The sequence below is a fragment of the Biomphalaria glabrata genome, chromosome 2 (genome assembly GCF_947242115.1).
Source record: "Biomphalaria glabrata chromosome 2, xgBioGlab47.1, whole genome shotgun sequence".
NCBI lineage: Eukaryota > Metazoa > Mollusca > Gastropoda > Planorbidae > Biomphalaria > Biomphalaria glabrata.
Window position 1 is genome coordinate 35,127,058 of NC_074712.1, and position 18,446 is coordinate 35,145,503.

The window sequence follows — 18,446 nt, forward strand, 5'->3', positions numbered from 1 at the left end:
GAGCGTACTATAAAGAATTTAATTTCTTCAGAAAAGAAACTAGAACTAGATCATTATGTAAAGTCACAACACCATCGTCATAAAAAAAAAAAAAGACAGACATAATTTTGCATCATCCATTTACTTCAATCTGGTGACAATGTTCTGAAATGGAAGAGAACTTTACAATCCAACTTCTATCTTTACAAAGTAGATCAATGCTGGACGAAAGTGTTGCCGGCGTGATGTATTGTTTAGCCGGCTGATGGCATGAAAGTGAAGAAAAACCAAGCGGCAATTTTCGTTCTAAATCATTTCTGTCCAAGGTAGTCAGGGAGGAGATGCTTCTGCCTAGATTTTTTAAGGAGCACCCCGGCTTGTATTTCATTATAGATGGAGGAGCTGGTCCTCTGCCACTGGAGGACGTCCACAAGCTTTCTCTTTAGCTCCTCATCAGTTGGATATGGACATTCCTGAGACAATACAATAAAATGCTTAATATTTTAATGAGTAGTACAGTTCAGCGCTATTTGCTTGTCTATCTACATGAAACAATTTTTTTTGAAACAACCAAAAAATTACCAACTGTGGATTCTTTAAAAAATTACGTTTAGATACTACCTCATACAAGTAGTGACATATTTAGTAGAAAACTGGTGAAATCTAGGTATTTGGAAGAGCTTGTGTTTTGTGGGCAGAGAAGAGTTGAGTTTCAATCACGATCAATGAAAAGTAGGAACTATTCAATATTTAGCAAGCTAATGTCTGACTAGAGGCGCGGTGGCTGAGTGGTAAGGCGCTTGGCTTCCAAATCGAAGGTTCCCTGGTTCAAATCCATGCAAAGACTGGGATTTTTAATTAATCTTTTGGGCGCCTCTGAGTTTACCCAGCTCTAATGGGTACCTGACATTAGTTGGGGAAAAGTAAAGGCGGTTGGTCGTTGTCCTGGCCACATATCACCCTCGTTAATCGTAGGCCACCGAAACAGACTATCTTTACATCATCTCCCCTGTAGATAGCAAGCTCTGAGAGGGGAACATAGCTTTTTAATGTTTGACTAAAACCAAAACTAATTGCGCTCATAAGCTATTGTAAATTGTCATACACATGTATAAACTTATTTCCGGAGATCATCGCTGTGTGTTTAAGTCTGCACTTCTTGATAATGAAGCTTGAAAACTTAGTCGCCATGTTCATTATTAATACTATACATATTTCTTTTCCAATTTTAATACGTATAAATATATAGGTATCAAGAATTGTAATATTTAGGCAAGAAAACACACGGACAACAGTGTAAAGATAAATAGTTTCAGTTTTTTAAGAATTACCGTCTACCTCAAATGTAACTCATAGTCTACCATAGATGTAACTCACAGTCTACCACAGATGTAACTCACAGTCTACCACAGATGTAACTCACAGTCTACCTCAGATGTAACTCACAGTCTACCTCAGATGTAACTCACAGTCTACCATAGATGTAACTCACAGTCTACCTCAAATGTAACTCACAGTCTACCATAGATGTAACTCACAGTCTACCACAGATGTAACTCACAGTCTACCATAGATGTAACTCACAGTCTACCACAGATGTAACTCACAGTCTACCATAGATGTAACTCACAGTCTACCACAGATGTAACTCACAGTCTACCACAGATGTAACTCACAGTCTACCTGTAGTGTAACTGAGTTGATTTTCTGCGTGCGTCCAGCGTGTCTGAAGGTCATGGCCATTGTGTGTGTTTCATGTCCAGTGTGTGTGTGTGTATAGACTGCATCAGTGGTATGCTAGACGTGCTGGTTTCATTCACTGTTTACTGTAGTCTAATTTTGTCGAATAAAGCCATGTTATTGGTATTCTAGTGGTTATCATTTCATTACAATTTATTCGACAAAATTATGTATCTGGATTAGTGTTGGATTCCTTAATTTACAATGGATAAATTACTCAGACCGAAAGAGTTGGACATTGATCCTAATGCTCCTCTGGCCTCAGAAAAATGGACTCACTGGTATGACACATTTCAGAATTTTCTTTCGTCCATCAAGGATATAAACGAAGACTTTAAACTAAAGCTGTTGAAGAATCACGTATCTGCTACGGTTTATATGCTCATCAGTGATGTATCGTCCTATTCGATGGCCATAGAGACACTCAAGACTACTTATATTAAGGTAAAGAATGACATTTTTGCTAGACATTTGGTTGCTACATGTAAACAGCAGCCGGGCCAAACGGTAGAGTCCTTTATGCTAAAGTTGCGAAGCCTGGCCCGGGACTGTGACTTTAAAGAAGTAACTGCTGAACAGCACAGAGACATTTGCATTAGAGACGCCTTCATAACTGGTCTGGCATCCAACACTATTAGACAGCGGTTACTGGAAAAGACATCTCTTACTCTACAAAGCGCTTTTGACGAAGCTAGAGTGTTAGAAACAGCCACAACGCATGCTCAGGCTTACAATTCAATGAACGAAATCTCCTGTGGGGCAGTGAAAACGCCAACTAGCTCCCATCTAGAAACATACATTTCTAACGAAGACCAGGAATTAAATGCCATTAAGTCGCTATGCTACTTTTGTGGTAGGAGGAGACACTCTAGGACTGAATGCCCTGCTCGAAATGCATTATGTCATCAGTGCGGTAAAAAGGGACACTTCCAAACTGTTTGTAAATCAAGTAAAACAACAGCCAACAAAGCTGACAGCAAAATATCACTGACCAGTGTGATAACTCCATGTACCTTGTCATCAACGCATTTCTCTGGGCTTACACAGTCTACGGCACAAGTGAACGTCAACGGGTTGCTGTTGCAAGCTCTCATAGACACTGGCAGCTGTGAAAGTTACATATCAGAAGCCATCGTCAAAAGAAATAAATGGCCAGTACGTCCGTCTACAAACAGAATATTCATGGCCACTACACATCTTTCTGAAAAGACATTAGGACATACATTTGCCGATGTCCAGTACAAGGGAGAACACTACAAAAAGGTCAAACTTTCTCTACTTGCTGATTTGATTTGATTTGTTGATTTGAGGCACATCGGCACAATTTAGGCCATGTCGTGCCTGTAGTCCCTCAAGGACCACTCTCTCTCTAAACAACAAGGGCCAGATTCTATACAGTCATATAATTAAAATCAAGGTCTATTCACAGTTAAAATAGTAAAGGTAGTAAAAATTTAAATATTTGGTAAAAATCTAATGTAAATAGTGCATGTTCACAAATTCAGAAATCAGATCTTCGTAGATAGCCCCACTTCCAGAATAAAGCCCAGTACCTTCCCAGGGTCGACATTATTAAATAGTGTTTTTAGATTAGTGGCTCTAAAATATTTCGCCCTGACATCCTGGTATCTGTGGCAATCAACGAGGATATGTTCCACGGTGAGGCGAGAGTCACAGTACTCGCAAAGTGGGGGCTCCTCTCTCTTCAGTACAAAAGAGTGCGTGATGTAGGTGTGGCCAATCCTAAGTCTGGACATGGTTGTGCTACCACGCCTTGTCAGACCCTTAGATGTGGGCCGCCACCTGACATCCGCCACAATCTGCCTGAGTTTACTGTGAGTCTCAGCCTCCCATCGGTTCTGCCACTCTCGATAGGTGGCAGAGGCAATACTTTGTCTCAGGTCCGAGTAGGGAACTTGGGTTCCTGACACCGCATGATTTAGGGCTCTCTTTGCTTCTCTGTCTGCGGCTTCGTTTCCCTCAATGCCAACATGGGAGGGGACCCAGATGAAGGTGACATCCCTACGGTCGGCTGTTATTAGGTCCAACAGCTTCAGGCTCTTATGTACCAATGGGATGTCAGTCTTCATCCGCCCCAAAGCTTGCAATGCAGATTTGGAGTCGGAGCAGATTATAAATTTACTCCTTTCTGATGCTTTTACGGCCATAAGTGCAAGCAATATTGCGTGCAATTCGGCCGTAAAGATGGAGCAGCCATCGGGGAGTCTACGGGAGATTGTTTTGTTCCGAAAGGAGCAGGCACACGCGACCTTTCCCTCCATTTTGGATCCGTCTGTGTAGATGGTGCCACAATCTCCGTAGCTCTCCTGCAGTTCCCTAAAGTGGACTTGTAGTATGCTTGGGTCTGTATTTTCTTTTTTGAAATTAAGGAGGGATAAATTTAATTTAGGTTTATTCATTAGCCAAGGAGGATTCTGAGGGGTTTCTATTTTAGAGATTTGGTCAATGGGTGGGGTTAAATTTTGGATGGGTTCTCTCATTCGAAGGCCCAACGGCTGTATGACGTTAGGCCTTCGATTGTATAATTCTACCTCTGTGGGGTTAAATATGGGGTCAAAAGCAGGGTTCGTGGGGTTGGATTTTAGCTTGACTATATACTGCATTGCAAGCTTTTTCATTCTTATATCCATGGGGAGTTCTCCAGCCTCCACATGGAGACTTGGGATAGGTGATGTACGAAACGCGCCGAGACAGAGACGCAGGGCAGCATTTTGTATTGGTTCCAGTATTTTTAGGTACGACTTCCTTGCTGCTCCATATATTATGGATCCGTAGTCTAGCTTGGATCGAATTAGACTCCGATAGAGCAGCAGCAAGGTATCTCTGTCAGCTCCCCAGTCCGTATGGCTGAGTACTCTTAGTATGTTTAATGACTTTTGGCATTTCTTCTTAAGTTCCTTAATGTGGGGGAGAAAATTAAATTTGGAATCTAAGGTGAGGCCTAAAAATTTTGTAGTTTTCACGACAGGGATCTTCTTTTTGTGTATAAATAGTTCAGGGTCTGGGTGGAGCCCCCTTAGATTACAAAAATGCATACTAACTGTTTTGGAGTCAGAGAATTTGAAACCATTATAGTTTGCCCAACCCTGAATTTTGTTTAAACATAACTGTAATTTCCTTTCTAAGGTGTTCATGTTTTTCCCATAAGTAAGAATGACAAAGTCATCAACATACAAAGAGCACTCTATGCCAGGGGACAGCGCATTTATGATGCTATTTATTTTAATGTTGAACAGGGTGACTGACAGAATGCTGCCCTGGGGTACACCCATTTCCTGGTCATGAGTGTCAGAAGCGGAGTTGCCCACTCGGACCTGAAATTTTCGATCTTTCAGGAATTCCTCCACAAAACGGGGGAGGTGTCCCTTAAGCCCCATAAGCGCCAGGTCACGTAGAATGCCATGTTTCCAGGTTGTGTCATAGGCCTTTTCTATATCGAAGAATACAGCTACTAGATGTTCTCTTCTGAGTAATGCATTTCTAATATAAGCTTCCAGCCTTACCAGGTGGTCAGTTGTCCGCCCCTGCCGGAATCCGCACTGGTAGTTTGAGATCACTTTATTCCTTTCCAGGTACCAGACCAGCCTACTGTTAATCATTCTTTCCATGGTTTTGCAGATGCAGCTTGTTAGTGCTATTGGTCGATAGTTAGCTGGGTCAGAGCCGTCTCTTCCCGGTTTAGGTATCGGTATAACTGTGGCTTTCCTCCAGCTGTTTGGGAAAGCGCCTGTTTGCCACACACAGTTATAGACCCCTAGTAGGACTGCCAATGAGGGTTCGGGAAGGTGCTTGAGGAACTGGTAATGGATTTCGTCTTCTCCAGGCGCTGTGTCATGTGACTTGTCCAGCGATTCCCTCAGTTCCTCAAGCGAGAACGGTTTGTTGTAGTCTTCATTGTTCTCTGACCTGAAATCAATGGGGTGTCTTTCCTCCCTGGTTTTGACTTTTTGGAACTCTGGCGTGTAGTGTGCAGTGGATGATTTTTCTGCTATTGAGGATGCAAGGCAGTCAGCTATTTCTCTGGGGGACGTGACAGTTCGTCCTTGGTTTTTCAAATGCCCTATTGCATTTGATTCTTTCCCTTTGATTCGCCTTACTGCCTTCCAAACCGCTCTAGCAGAAGTTTTGGCATCCAGACTGCCGACAAAACTTCTCCAGGAATTCCTTTTGGCTGACCGTATGGTTTGTCTAGCCTTTGCTCTAGCTATCCTGAATAGCTTTAGGTTTTCCTGGGAAGGATTCTTTATAAATGCAGCCAGTCGTTTTTTCCTATCACCAATAGCACTTTTGCAAGCTGTATCAAACCATGGTTTGCTAGGCCGTTTTGGATTTGCAGAGGTTAGGGGTACAACTTTCCTGGCTATACTTAGTAGCTTGCTAGCAAAGGTATCAGCTGGGTTCTGTTCATGGAGGATATTTTCTGTGATATCCTCAGAGCATCTTTTTTGGAATTGTTCCCAATCGGCCTTATTCAGTTTCCACCGCTGAGGTCGTCCCAATGAAGGGAGATTGTTAGTAATGATGATTGGGAAGTGATCACTTCCCCGTAGATCATTGCTAACTGACCATTTAAAATCGTCCAGAAGTCCGGGGACGCATACGGTGAGGTCAATGCATGTGAATGATCCAGTTCCTGGGTGCAAGTAGGTCGGTGATGCATCATTAAGTATGCATAAATCATGTTGGAGGAAGATATCCTCCAGCATACGACCTCTTGTGTCGGTATTGTTGGATCCCCACATGGTGTTACGGGCATTGAAATCCCCAAGGATTAAATAAGGCCGGGGGAGTTGTTTCAATAGGTCCTCCATGTCTGTTCGGTTTAATGGAGCGCCTGGTGGTAGATACAGGCTGCAGCAAGTGATAACCTTGTGAAGGGTTATCCTAGCTGCTACGGCCTGTAGTGTGGTCTGTAGTTCTACCCTCTCATGGGGGATGCTATCCTTCACAAGGATACAGACTCCACCTGATGCTCTCTCTGCATCCTCAACATTCTTGGTGTAAGCACGGTAGCTTCGGAAGCTGATGCAATCTTTTAGAAATGTTTCCTGTAAGCAGACAGCTACAGGAGCCTCAGAGTCCATCAGTAGCTGCATTTCCTCGTAATTGGCCTTGAGGCCTCTACAATTCCACTGTACAATTCTGGAATCCATGGCTTATTCTAGATGACCTACTTGGAGCTATTTGGTCTTGGGAGGCCCCCGGAGGGGTTTCCCTTTATTCCAGTGACCTTGGTATTTTTATTCTTGGGTTTGGATGGAGAGGAGGACAACCCCCTTTTGGGGGAAGTCTTTCTCTCTGGAGAGGGGAGATCCCTCTGGTTAGAGAGGAGGTTATTTCCTCCTCTCTCACCTCGGGCATCCTCTCCGCTTTGATTTCTCCCCTTAGGGAGTTGGTCAACCTCTAACTCAGTAGAGGTTGGGGTGTCTGGATGGGTTCTCTGAGGAGAACCTGTGTCAGACATGATGTCTCCGGGTTCTCCCGGAGTATTGGTTTTGACATGCTGCTCAGTCTCCATGCTCTCATCAGCGAGCACAGAGAACCTGTTCTTTAGCATGACAACAGGGCTTTCTTGTTTCTTCAGAGGTGTGTTCTTTGGCGGTGTTTTCTTCTGAGTTGGGGGAGGAGGAGGGGGTGGTGGGGTCAATGTGTCCGTCTGTGTGGCTATGGATCTTCCTTTCTTAGCAACAGCCTGGGCGTAGGTCTTTGTCAAGCCGAATTGGCCCTTGGGTAGGGCCAGTACAGCCGATTTCGCCTGGCTAAAGGTACATCCGTTTCTTGCCTTGTACTCCTGCACGGCAACCTCCTGTTTCCACACAGGGCAGTCCTTGGAGTAGGCTGAGTGGCCAGCTTGACAGTTTGGGCATTTGAACTGGGCTGTGCAGCCCTTGTCCTCATGACCCTCTCCAGCACATCTGGCACACACAGTGTTCCTCTTACAGACTGCCGCGCCGTGTCCATAACCCTGGCACTTGAAGCACCTCATGGGGTTAGGTATGTAGGGCCTCACTGGAACTCGTAGGTATCCTGCCTTCACATACTCTGGCTGTGTCCTAGTTCCGAATGTGAGGATAATAGTGGCGGTTTTGACCTCCTCACCCTCCCTGCGCCTGGTAATGCGCCGGGCATGGGTGACTCCTTCAATGCCCTCCACTATTTCCTTCTCGGAACATTCCAGTAGGTCCCTAGAGCTGATTACACCTCTGCTGGTGTTCAGACTCTTGTGTGGCATGACTTCCACTTGGAGATCACAGAGTCTTCTGCATCTTAAAAGCCCATCAGAGTGTGTCTTGCTGTCTACTTCTACAAGGAGTTCCATTGTTTTGTGTAGCTTAGACACACTCTTGGGCTCTCCCACTACTGACTTGAGTCCCTTATAGATAATAAAAGGGCTCAACTTGGTCAGGCTTTTTCCCTCCTCTGTGCATCTAACCACCAGAAATGATGGCCAGGTGGCACAGCTTTTTGGGACCTCCTCTTTTTTATCGTCAATTCGTCGTTTCTTGCCCAGACATAGGTCTGGGGCAAGTAGTTTTGTGTGTGTTTTTTTGTCCATATATATTTTGGTTAATTCGGCACCTGTGCTCCCCACCCGCCATCGAGTCCAACAAGGGGACGGGCCATTCGGATGTCCAGAATGAGCCCGCCAGGGCTACACAGGTGCTATACTCAGTCAGCTGCTACATCGGACATGTGTCCGATACAGCAGCTCCCTGATTGACCCTCCAGCCACCGCCCCCCCAGCATAGGTCGACGACCTATGCTGGTAGCTCGGCATGACCAGCCGGTTGACCCAGAGCGGGCCATCTGGGTCTCAGGTCTAGGGGAACTTGGAGCCAAAGTATTGTGTTGTTGTGGTTTATCCTCAGATAGCCACCACTCAAACACCAGGATCTCTTTATCCCCCCTTACCCGTCGCAGTCCACGGCAAACGGACTGGTCTAGGACGTAGTGAGAATTTAAAGTTAATGAGACAGTGTGATGATCAATGAAGGCAGACTTAGGAAAAGAGGAGGCAGACACAATGATAGAAAAGAAGTAGGGCACTTTTGAGCTCCAAAAGTGCTAAGGAAAGAGGAGCGCAGTTTAACGTCATGTCTCGGGACGATCTACTTGCTGAATTGTGCTCGGATGTAATCCTTGGTGTAGACTTTATAAGTCTTCATAAGGAATTGACCATACGGTACGGAGGAAAACGCAATCCTCTACACATCTGTGGTCTTAAAGCAGCACGAGTCGAAACACCGAGCCTATTCAGAAATCTAACTTCTGACTGCAGACCAGTGGCTACTAAGTCCCGAAAGCACTCAATAGGTGATAACAAATTTATTGAGTCCGAAGTTAGAAAACTCCTCTCGGACAAAATCATTGAACCTTCAAAGTCTCCCTGGAGAACACAGGTGCTTGTGACAACAAACGAGAGACATAAAAGAAGGATGGTCATTGATTACAGTCAAACAATAAATCGCTTCACCTTACTGGATGCATACCCAATGCCCCGAGTCGATGAACTGGTAGAACGGATATCCAACTATTCCGTTTTTAGTACTCTAGACCTCAAAAGTGCCTACCATCAAATGCCAATCAAGACTGAGGAAAGGCCGTTTACTGCATTTGAGGCATGTGGCAAACTCTACCAGTTCTTTCGCATCCCTTTCGGTGTTACCAACGGAGTTGCATGCTTTCAGAGAACAATAAACCAAATTATTGAGAATGAAAAGTTGCAGGACACCTGTGCATACGTGGACAATGTAACGGTATGTGGTCATGATCAAGAGTCGCACGATGAGAATATGCAAAGATTTCTAGATGCTTCTAGAAAGTATGGGATCACATTTAATGAAGACAAAAGTACGATAGACAAAGTTTGCCTATTGGGATACGAAATTTCTAAAGGCCTTCTCAAGCCAGACCCTGAAAGATTCCAGGCTTTAAGAAACCTTCCTCCCCCTCATGATATACGCTCACAAAAACGGATCGTGGGCATGTTGGCGTACTACTCACAGTGGATCCCAAATGTTTCTAACAAAATAAATGTTTTGGCAAATAACACGTCGTTCCCTCTTTCAGAAACAGTAAAGACAGCCCTTAACGAATTAAAGCAGGAGCTGGAGAAAGCTGCCATCTTCACCATCGACTATACTCGACCTCTGACGGTTGAAACAGATGCTTCGGATGTTGCAATAGCTGCCACCCTCAACCAGGATGGCCGCCCCGTGGCGTTCTTCTCAAGAACACTCTCTAAAAGTGAAAGGCGGCACTCAGCTATAGAAAAAGAAGCTTATGCCATTGTAGAATCTTTAAGGAAATGGCACCACTACTTAGTAGGAAATCGCTTTACCCTTGTCACGGATCAACGCTCTGTGGCCTTCATGTATGACAAACAGAGCAAAGGGAAAATAAAGAATGAGAAAATTCAAAGGTGGAGACTGGAACTGAGCTGTTTCCACTACGATGTCTTGTATAGACCAGGCAAACACAATGTAGCGGCTGATACGTTTTCTAGAAACGGGTGTGTGTCAGCTATGAGTCGAAATGAATTGAAACTGCTCCATGACTCTCTGTGTCATCCGGGAGTAACAAGACTATTGCATTTAGTGCGAGCGAAAAACTTACCTTTCTCTTGTGAAGATGTTAGGCTGGTTGTCAACCAATGCAGAATCTGTGCCGAAGTGAAACCCAGATAGTTCAGTAATTCTAATGGAACTCTAATTAAGGCGATGCAGCCTTTCCAGAGACTAAGTATGGACTTCAAAGGACCGCTCCCTTCTACATCTCGGAACACATACCTGCTAACTATAGTTGACGGATTTTCAAGATTCCCGTTTGCATACGCCTGTTCTGATATGTCGGCTTCAACAGTAATCAGATGTCTAGAGAATTTATTTGGACTATTCGGAATGCCTGACTATGTACACTCTGATAGAGGTACCTCATTCATGTCAAGAGAGGTGCAGGAATTTTTACACGAGAGAGGGGTGGCCACAAGCAGGACGACCCCTTATAATCCCAGAGGGAATTCTCAAGTAGAAAGGCTAAACGGGTCATTATGGAAAGCTATAACTCTGGCCTTAAAAACTCAAGGACTCCCGGTTTCCAAATGGGAGCAGGCGTTAAACCAAGCCCTGCACTCTCTTCGTTCTCTGCTGTGTACCGCTACAAATGAGACACCTCACGAGAGAATATTCAAGTTCTATCGCAGGTCCACCTTCGGCAAATCACTCCCGACATGGTTAGCTCAACCAGGAAAAGTGTTGTTAAAAAAGGGAGTCCGTGCATCAAAATATGACGATGGTACAATAGCTGTGGACTTAATTACATGCAACCCACAGTATGCCATTGTAAGACTTCCTGATGGAAGAGAAGAAACAGTGTCATTGCGACATTTGGCCCCAGCTCCAAGAGAGGGACAATCAGAGGTGTATCTAAATATGGAACATGTAGACTTTGAGCCGGAGACAAACCCTATAACACAGATGCAGGTGCCTACTGACCATGTGACTATAGAACCAATGGCTGCTCCTAACACACATGTACAACAAGGGGAAAATGGACATCAAGAAGAAGTAAATACAGGAGCTGAGTCTCCTGTTAGAGAGCCGCCGATGTCACCAACTCCAAGCGACGGCAGTATTGGTCCTGGTAGATATAACCTAAGACCAAGAACAAGCAGACCTAATTATAAGGTCTAACATTTATTTAATTATTTTTCCATATCAGAAGTTCTAACTGAGTATCTGTAGGCTTAATATGGCACACTTTGAACTGATCATTTTATAGTGTATAGCTTTTCTAGTTAGACTTTTATATTGTATTACTTATTACATTATTATTCAAGACAACTGGTCTTAATAGGCCTATTTGTATGCATAATATGACACTTAGGGACTGATAATTTATAGTGTATAACGCGTTTGTTTATAGTTATACAATGCTTTTCAATAGAGTAACTCTGTAAGTATTCTGTAGGGATACTAAGGCCTCTTATATCGCTGTCCTTCACTATTATTTACATGTTTATGTTCCTATAACCTTTAGGCGGGGTGATTGTAGTGTAACTGAGTTGATTTTCTGCGTGCGTCCAGCGTGTCTGAAGGTCATGGCCATTGTGTGTGTTTCATGTCCAGTGTGTGTGTGTGTATAGACTGCATCAGTGGTATGCTAGACGTGCTGGTTTCATTCACTGTTTACTGTAGTCTAATTTTGTCGAATAAAGCCATGTTATTGGTATTCTAGTCGTTATCATTTCATAACACTACCACAGATGTAACTCACAGTCTACCACAGATGTAACTCACAGTCTACCACAGATGTAACTCACAGTCTACCATAGATGTAACTCACAGTCTACCATTGATGTAACACACAGTCTACCACAGATGTACCTCACAGTCTACCACAGATGTGACTCACATTCTACCACAGATGTAACTCACAGTCTACCACAGATGTAACTCACAGTCTACCACAGATGTAACTCACAGTCTACCACAGATGTAACTCACAGTCTACCACAGATGTAACTCACAGTCTATCACAGATGTAACTCACAGTCTACCACAGATGTACCTCACAGTCTACCACAGATGTAACTCACAGTCTACCACAGATGTAACTCACAGTCTACCACAGATGTAACTCACAGTCTACCACAGATGTAACTCACAGTCTACCACAGATGTAACTCACAGTTTACCACAGATGTACCTCACAGTTTACCACAGATGTAACTCACAGTCTACCACAGATGTAACTCACCGTCTGCCTCAAATGTCTCCAGCATTTTTCAGACGCCCAGGTTCTGAAAAGTTTTTTGGATATGACCAGGCACTCTGCACCGTTGCTGACCACAGAGAGACTTGGTTCATCTTGAAAGACCAGCTGGACAACTCCCTGGACAAAACAAAATCGTGAATGTAATTAGTTTATTAATGAACATTGAATTACATGCCTTCAATCAAGGCATCCAGCGATCATTTTTTAAAAGCTAAATGTTAAGTTACTAAACTTTTAAGTTCTCCTTTTAAACTCAAAATGTATAAATTCTTGAGAGGCTCAAGTCACGTCTTCCAAAAGCGTTTGTCAGAGCTCCCTTCTCTCTTGGGTACCTAATGCATATGGTTCCATACATTTCAAGAGCTTCACAAACCAATCAAATCTAGAACTCGGCAAGTCTGGGACGGTGTCAAATTGTTTAGTTTTATTCACATATTTGAATCACACATTTCACGTGCAATACCAGACCTTGCTGCTCACTAATTTATTTTTATTCAAATTTGAAGATATTTATATTGGCTTATAAGTTTTAGGGTTAGAGCTTTCTGTTTAAAACAAGTATAGTAGTGTATAGTTGTGTATAGTCGTGTATAAAGTGTATAGACTAGATTTAAAAAACATAATAACGAAACGAGTGTTAGCACTTACATTCAGAGGGACTAAAACACACACACACAGAAAATTAAATTCTTACGAAGTATTGTCCCCGTTCTAAAACTTGCAATTGTATGAACATTGGGTCAAGGTCAGCTTCAGTGACTTTGTAATCCCGTCGGCCTTTTTGGTCTAATTCTTCAGCTATCGTTCTTCGGCCTTCCCGTCCAATTGCAGCCAGCTGGTACCCTAGACACAAAACAACAACATCAAACCATTCAGAAAACACAGTATAAAATAATGACCATACAAAAGTGAAGAGTATCCTGTGTACAATATAGCATCCTATCTACTCTACTAGGTGACTAAAACATAAAGTATTTTGTAGTTATTTCTAGCAAGGGAACTGAAAGGCTCAAGGAAGATCCTAGGTATCACATACAAAATGCGCATCACAAATGAAGAGATTAGAAACAGGATTAATACAGCAATAAGACCCCACGATGAGATGCTAACTACTGTCAAAAAACGAAAACTTAAATTCTATGGCCATATCGCAATGTCATCAGGGCTCGCAAAGACCTTCCTTCAGGGAACAGTACCAGAAAAAGAAGAAGAGACAGAAGAAAGCGATGGGAAGACACATAAAACAAGAAGAATATGAAAACAAGGCTTAAATTAAGTGTACTTGTATCATTTAGTTTAAATCAGTCAATGTAATTAAATTTGTAACAGTTCTAGACAAACAAAAATAAATCTGTGAGATTAGAAATATTTTTACCAATTTTTTTTTTATTTAGTGCAATTTCATGCTTTTAACTTTCTCAATGCGCTATGATCCTATCACTTGTCTCAATGCGCTATGATCCTATCACTTGTCTCAATGCGCTATGATCCTATCACTTGTCTCAATGCGCTATGATCCTATCACTTGTCTCACTACGCTATGATCCTATCACTTGTCTCAATGCGCTATGATCCTATCACTTGTCTCAATGCGCTATGATCCTATCACTTGTCTCAATGCGCTATGATCCTATCACTTGTCTCAACGCGCTATGATCCTATCACTTGTCTCAATGCGCTATGATCCTATCACTTGTCTCAATGCGCTATGATCCTATCACTTGTCTCACTACGCTATGATCCTATCACTTGTCTCAATGCGCTATGATCCTATCACTTGGCTCAATGCGCTATGATCCTATCACTTGTCTCACTACGCTATGATCCTATCACTTGTCTCAATGCGCTATGATCCTATCACTTGTCTCAATGCGCTATGATCCTATCACTTGTCTCAATGCGCTATGATCCTATCACTTGTCTCAATGCGCTATGATCCTATCACTTGTCTCAATGCGCTATGATCCTATCACTTGTCTCAATGCGCTATGATCCTATCACTTGTCTCAATGCGCTATGATCCTATCACTTGTCTCAATGCGCTATGATCCTATCACTTGTCTCAATGCGCTATGATCCTATCACTTGTCTCAATGCGCTATGATCCTATCACTTGTCTCAATGCGCTATGATCCTATCACTTGTCTCAATGCGCTATGATCCTATCACTTGTCTCAATGCGCTATGATCCTATCACTTGTCTCAATGCGCTATGATCCTATCACTTGTCTCAATGCGCTATGATCCTATCACTTGTCTCAATGCGCTATGATCCTATCACTTGTCTCACTACGCTATGATCCTATCACTTGTCTCAATGCGCTATGATCCTATCACTTGTCTCAATGCGCTATGATCCTATCACTTGTCTCAATGCGCTATGATCCTATCACTTGTCTCAATGCGCTATGATCCTATCACTTGTCTCAATGCGCTATGATCCTATCACTTGTCTCAATGCGCTATGATCCTATCACTTGTCTCAATGCGCTATGATCCTATCACTTGTCTCAATGCGCTATGATCCTATCACTTGTCTCAATGCGCTATGATCCTATCACTTGTCTCACTACGCTATGATCCTATCACTTGTCTCAATGCGCTATGATCCTATCACTTGTCTCACTACGCTATGATCCTATCACTTGTCTCAATGCGCTATGATCCTATCACTTGTCTCAATGCGCTATGATCCTATCACTTGTCTCAATGCGCTATGATCCTATCACTTGTCTCAATGCGCTATGATCCTATCACTTGTCTCAATGCGCTCTGATCCTATCACTTGTCTCAATGCGCTATGATCCTATCACTTGTCTCAATGCGCTATGATCCTATCACTTGTCTCAATGCGCTATGATCCTATCACTTGTCTCAATGCGCTATGATCCTATCACTTGTCTCACTACGCTATGATCCTATCACTTGTCTCAATGCGCTATGATCCTATCACTTGTCTCAATGCGCTATGATCCTATCACTTGTCTCACTACGCTATGATCCTATCACTTGTCTCAATGCGCTATGATCCTATCACTTGTCTCAATGCGCTATGATCCTATCACTTGTCTCAATGCGCTATGATCCTATCACTTGTCTCAATGCGCTATGATCCTATCACTTGTCTCAATGCGCTATGATCCTATCACTTGTCTCAATGCGCTATGATCCTATCACTTGTCTCAATGCGCTATGATCCTATCACTTGTCTCAATGCGCTATGATCCTATCACTTGTCTCAATGCGCTATGATCCTATCACTTGTCTCAATGCGCTATGATCCTATCACTTGTCTCAATGCGCTATGATCCTATCACTTGTCTCAATGCGCTATGATCCTATCACTTGTCTCAATGCGCTATGATCCTATCACTTGTCTCAATGCGCTATGATCCTATCACTTGTCTCAATGCGCTATGATCCTATCACTTGTCTCAATGCGCTATGATCCTATCACTTGTCTCAATGCGCTATGATCCTATCACTTGTCTCAATGCGCTATGATCCTATCACTTGTCTCAATGCGCTATGATCCTATCACTTGTCTCAATGCGCTATGATCCTATCACTTGTCTCAATGCGCTATGATCCTATCACTTGTCTCAATGCGCTATGATCCTATCACTTGTCTCAATGCGCTATGATCCTATCACTTGTCTCAATGCGCTATGATCCTATCACTTGTCTCAATGCGCTATGATCCTATCACTTGTCTCAATGCGCTATGATCCTATCACTTGTCTCAATGCGCTATGATCCTATCACTTGTCTCAATGCGCTATGATCCTATCACTTGTCTCAATGCGCTATGATCCTATCACTTGTCTCACTACGCTATGATCCTATCACTTGTCTCACTGCGCTATGATCCTATCACTTGTCTCAATGCGCTATGATCCTATCACTTGTCTCAATGCGCTATGATCCTATCACTTGTCTCAATGCGCTATGATCCTATCACTTGTCTCAATGCGCTATGATCCTATCACTTGTCTCAATGCGCTATGATCCTATCACTTGTCTCAATGCGCTATGATCCTATCACTTGTCTCAATGCGCTATGATCCTATCACTTGTCTCAATGCGCTATGATCCTATCACTTGTCTCAATGCGCTATGATCCTATCACTTGTCTCACTACGCTATGATCCTATCACTTGTCTCAATGCGCTATGATCCTATCACTTGTCTCAATGCGCTATGATCCTATCACTTGTCTCACTACGCTATGATCCTATCACTTGTCTCAATGCGCTATGATCCTATCACTTGTCTCAATGCGCTATGATCCTATTACTTGTCTCAATGCGCTATGATCCTATCACTTGTCTCAATGCGCTATGATCCTATCACTTGTCTCAATGCGCTATGATCCTATCACTTGTCTCAATGCGCTATGATCCTATCACTTGTCTCAATGCGCTATGATCCTATCACTTGTCTCAATGCGCTATGATCCTATCACATGTCTCAATGCGCTATGATCCTATCACTTGTCTCAATGCGCTATGATCCTATCACTTGTCTCAATGCGCTATGATCCTATCACTTGTCTCAATGCGCTATGATCCTATCACTTGTCTCAATGCGCTATGATCCTATCACTTGTCTCAATGCGCTATGATCCTATCACTTGTCTCAATGCGCTATGATCCTATCACTTGTCTCAATGCGCTATGATCCTATCACTTGTCTCAATGCGCTATGATCCTATCACTTGTCTCAGTGCGCTATGATCCTATCACTTGTCTCAATGCGCTATGATCCTATCACTTGTCTCAATGCGCTATGATCCTATCACTTGTCTCAATGCGCTATGATCCTATCACTTGTCTCACTACGCTATGATCCTATCACTTGTCTCAATGCGCTATGATCCTATCACTTGTCTCAATGCGCTATGATCCTATCACTTGTCTCACTACGCTATGATCCTATCACTTGTCTCAATGCGCTATGATCCTATCACTTGTCTCAATGCGCTATGATCCTATCACTTGTCTCAATGCGCTATGATCCTATCACTTGTCTCAATGCGCTATGATCCTATCACTTGTCTCAATGCGCTATGATCCTATCACTTGTCTCAATGCGCTATGATCCTATCACTTGTCTCAATGCGCTATGATCCTATCACTTGTCTCAATGCGCTATGATCCTATCACTTGTCTCAATGCGCTATGATCCTATCACTTGTCTCAATGCGCTATGATCCTATCACTTGTCTCAATGCGCTATGATCCTATCACTTGTCTCAATGCGCTATGATCCTATCACTTGTCTCAATGCGCTATGATCCTATCACTTGTCTCAATGCGCTATGATCCTATCACTTGTCTCAATGCGCTATGATCCTATCACTTGTCTGGACCAGTTGCAAAAGGGGAAGGTGAAAGAAGGATTTGGGTGAACATTACCGTTATAGCTTTTTAAATACACGTGTTGCACGACTTGAATTCGAACTCGATGACTTAGGCCCCTCAGACCAATATACTAACCACTCATGGGCACCCGCCTATGTAATCGATATTAAACGCACAGTAAATACTTCTTTTTCATGAAATAAAAAAAAAAGAAACTAAACACGTGAACTAAGTATTTACTGTACAACATTGTTAACTTTTTTTGTGAGGCCAGTGCTTCCCTACGTTCGATCAAACAAAAACTGCAAACGTTGACTGTGGCTGCCGAAACTGTCAATAACTTTACTAACGAATTGCTTTTTGTCCGCGACGGACAAGCTGGCGATGAACGTTTATCTTGCAGTTCTAATAATCTTCTTTGCATTGCAGCTTTTGCATCGTTTTAGGATGAAGACAAAACAAGTTGAGCTGACCATTATTATTGCTCGAAAAGTGAGACATAATGAAGAAACTTAAGTAACAAGATATGTAATGTAAAGCCGTGTTCTGTAATTACTCCCAAAATCC

General features: G+C 43.0%; 1 protein-coding gene across 2 annotated transcripts in view; it reads right to left on the reverse strand.

Moving 5' to 3' along the window:
* LOC106053346 (uncharacterized) overlaps positions 1-18,446 on the reverse strand; it is a 61,781-nt gene continuing 43,335 nt past the window's right edge. For both annotated transcript variants that reach the window (XM_056020226.1, XM_056020227.1), the window contains exons 17-19: positions 13,211-13,359; positions 12,499-12,633; positions 1-452 (exon numbers count right to left, since the gene is read on the reverse strand). In XM_056020226.1, coding sequence (XP_055876201.1) covers positions 291-452; positions 12,499-12,633; positions 13,211-13,359 — 446 coding nt within the window. In that variant the 3' untranslated portion in view covers positions 1-290. The remainder of the gene's footprint in view (positions 453-12,498; positions 12,634-13,210; positions 13,360-18,446) is intronic.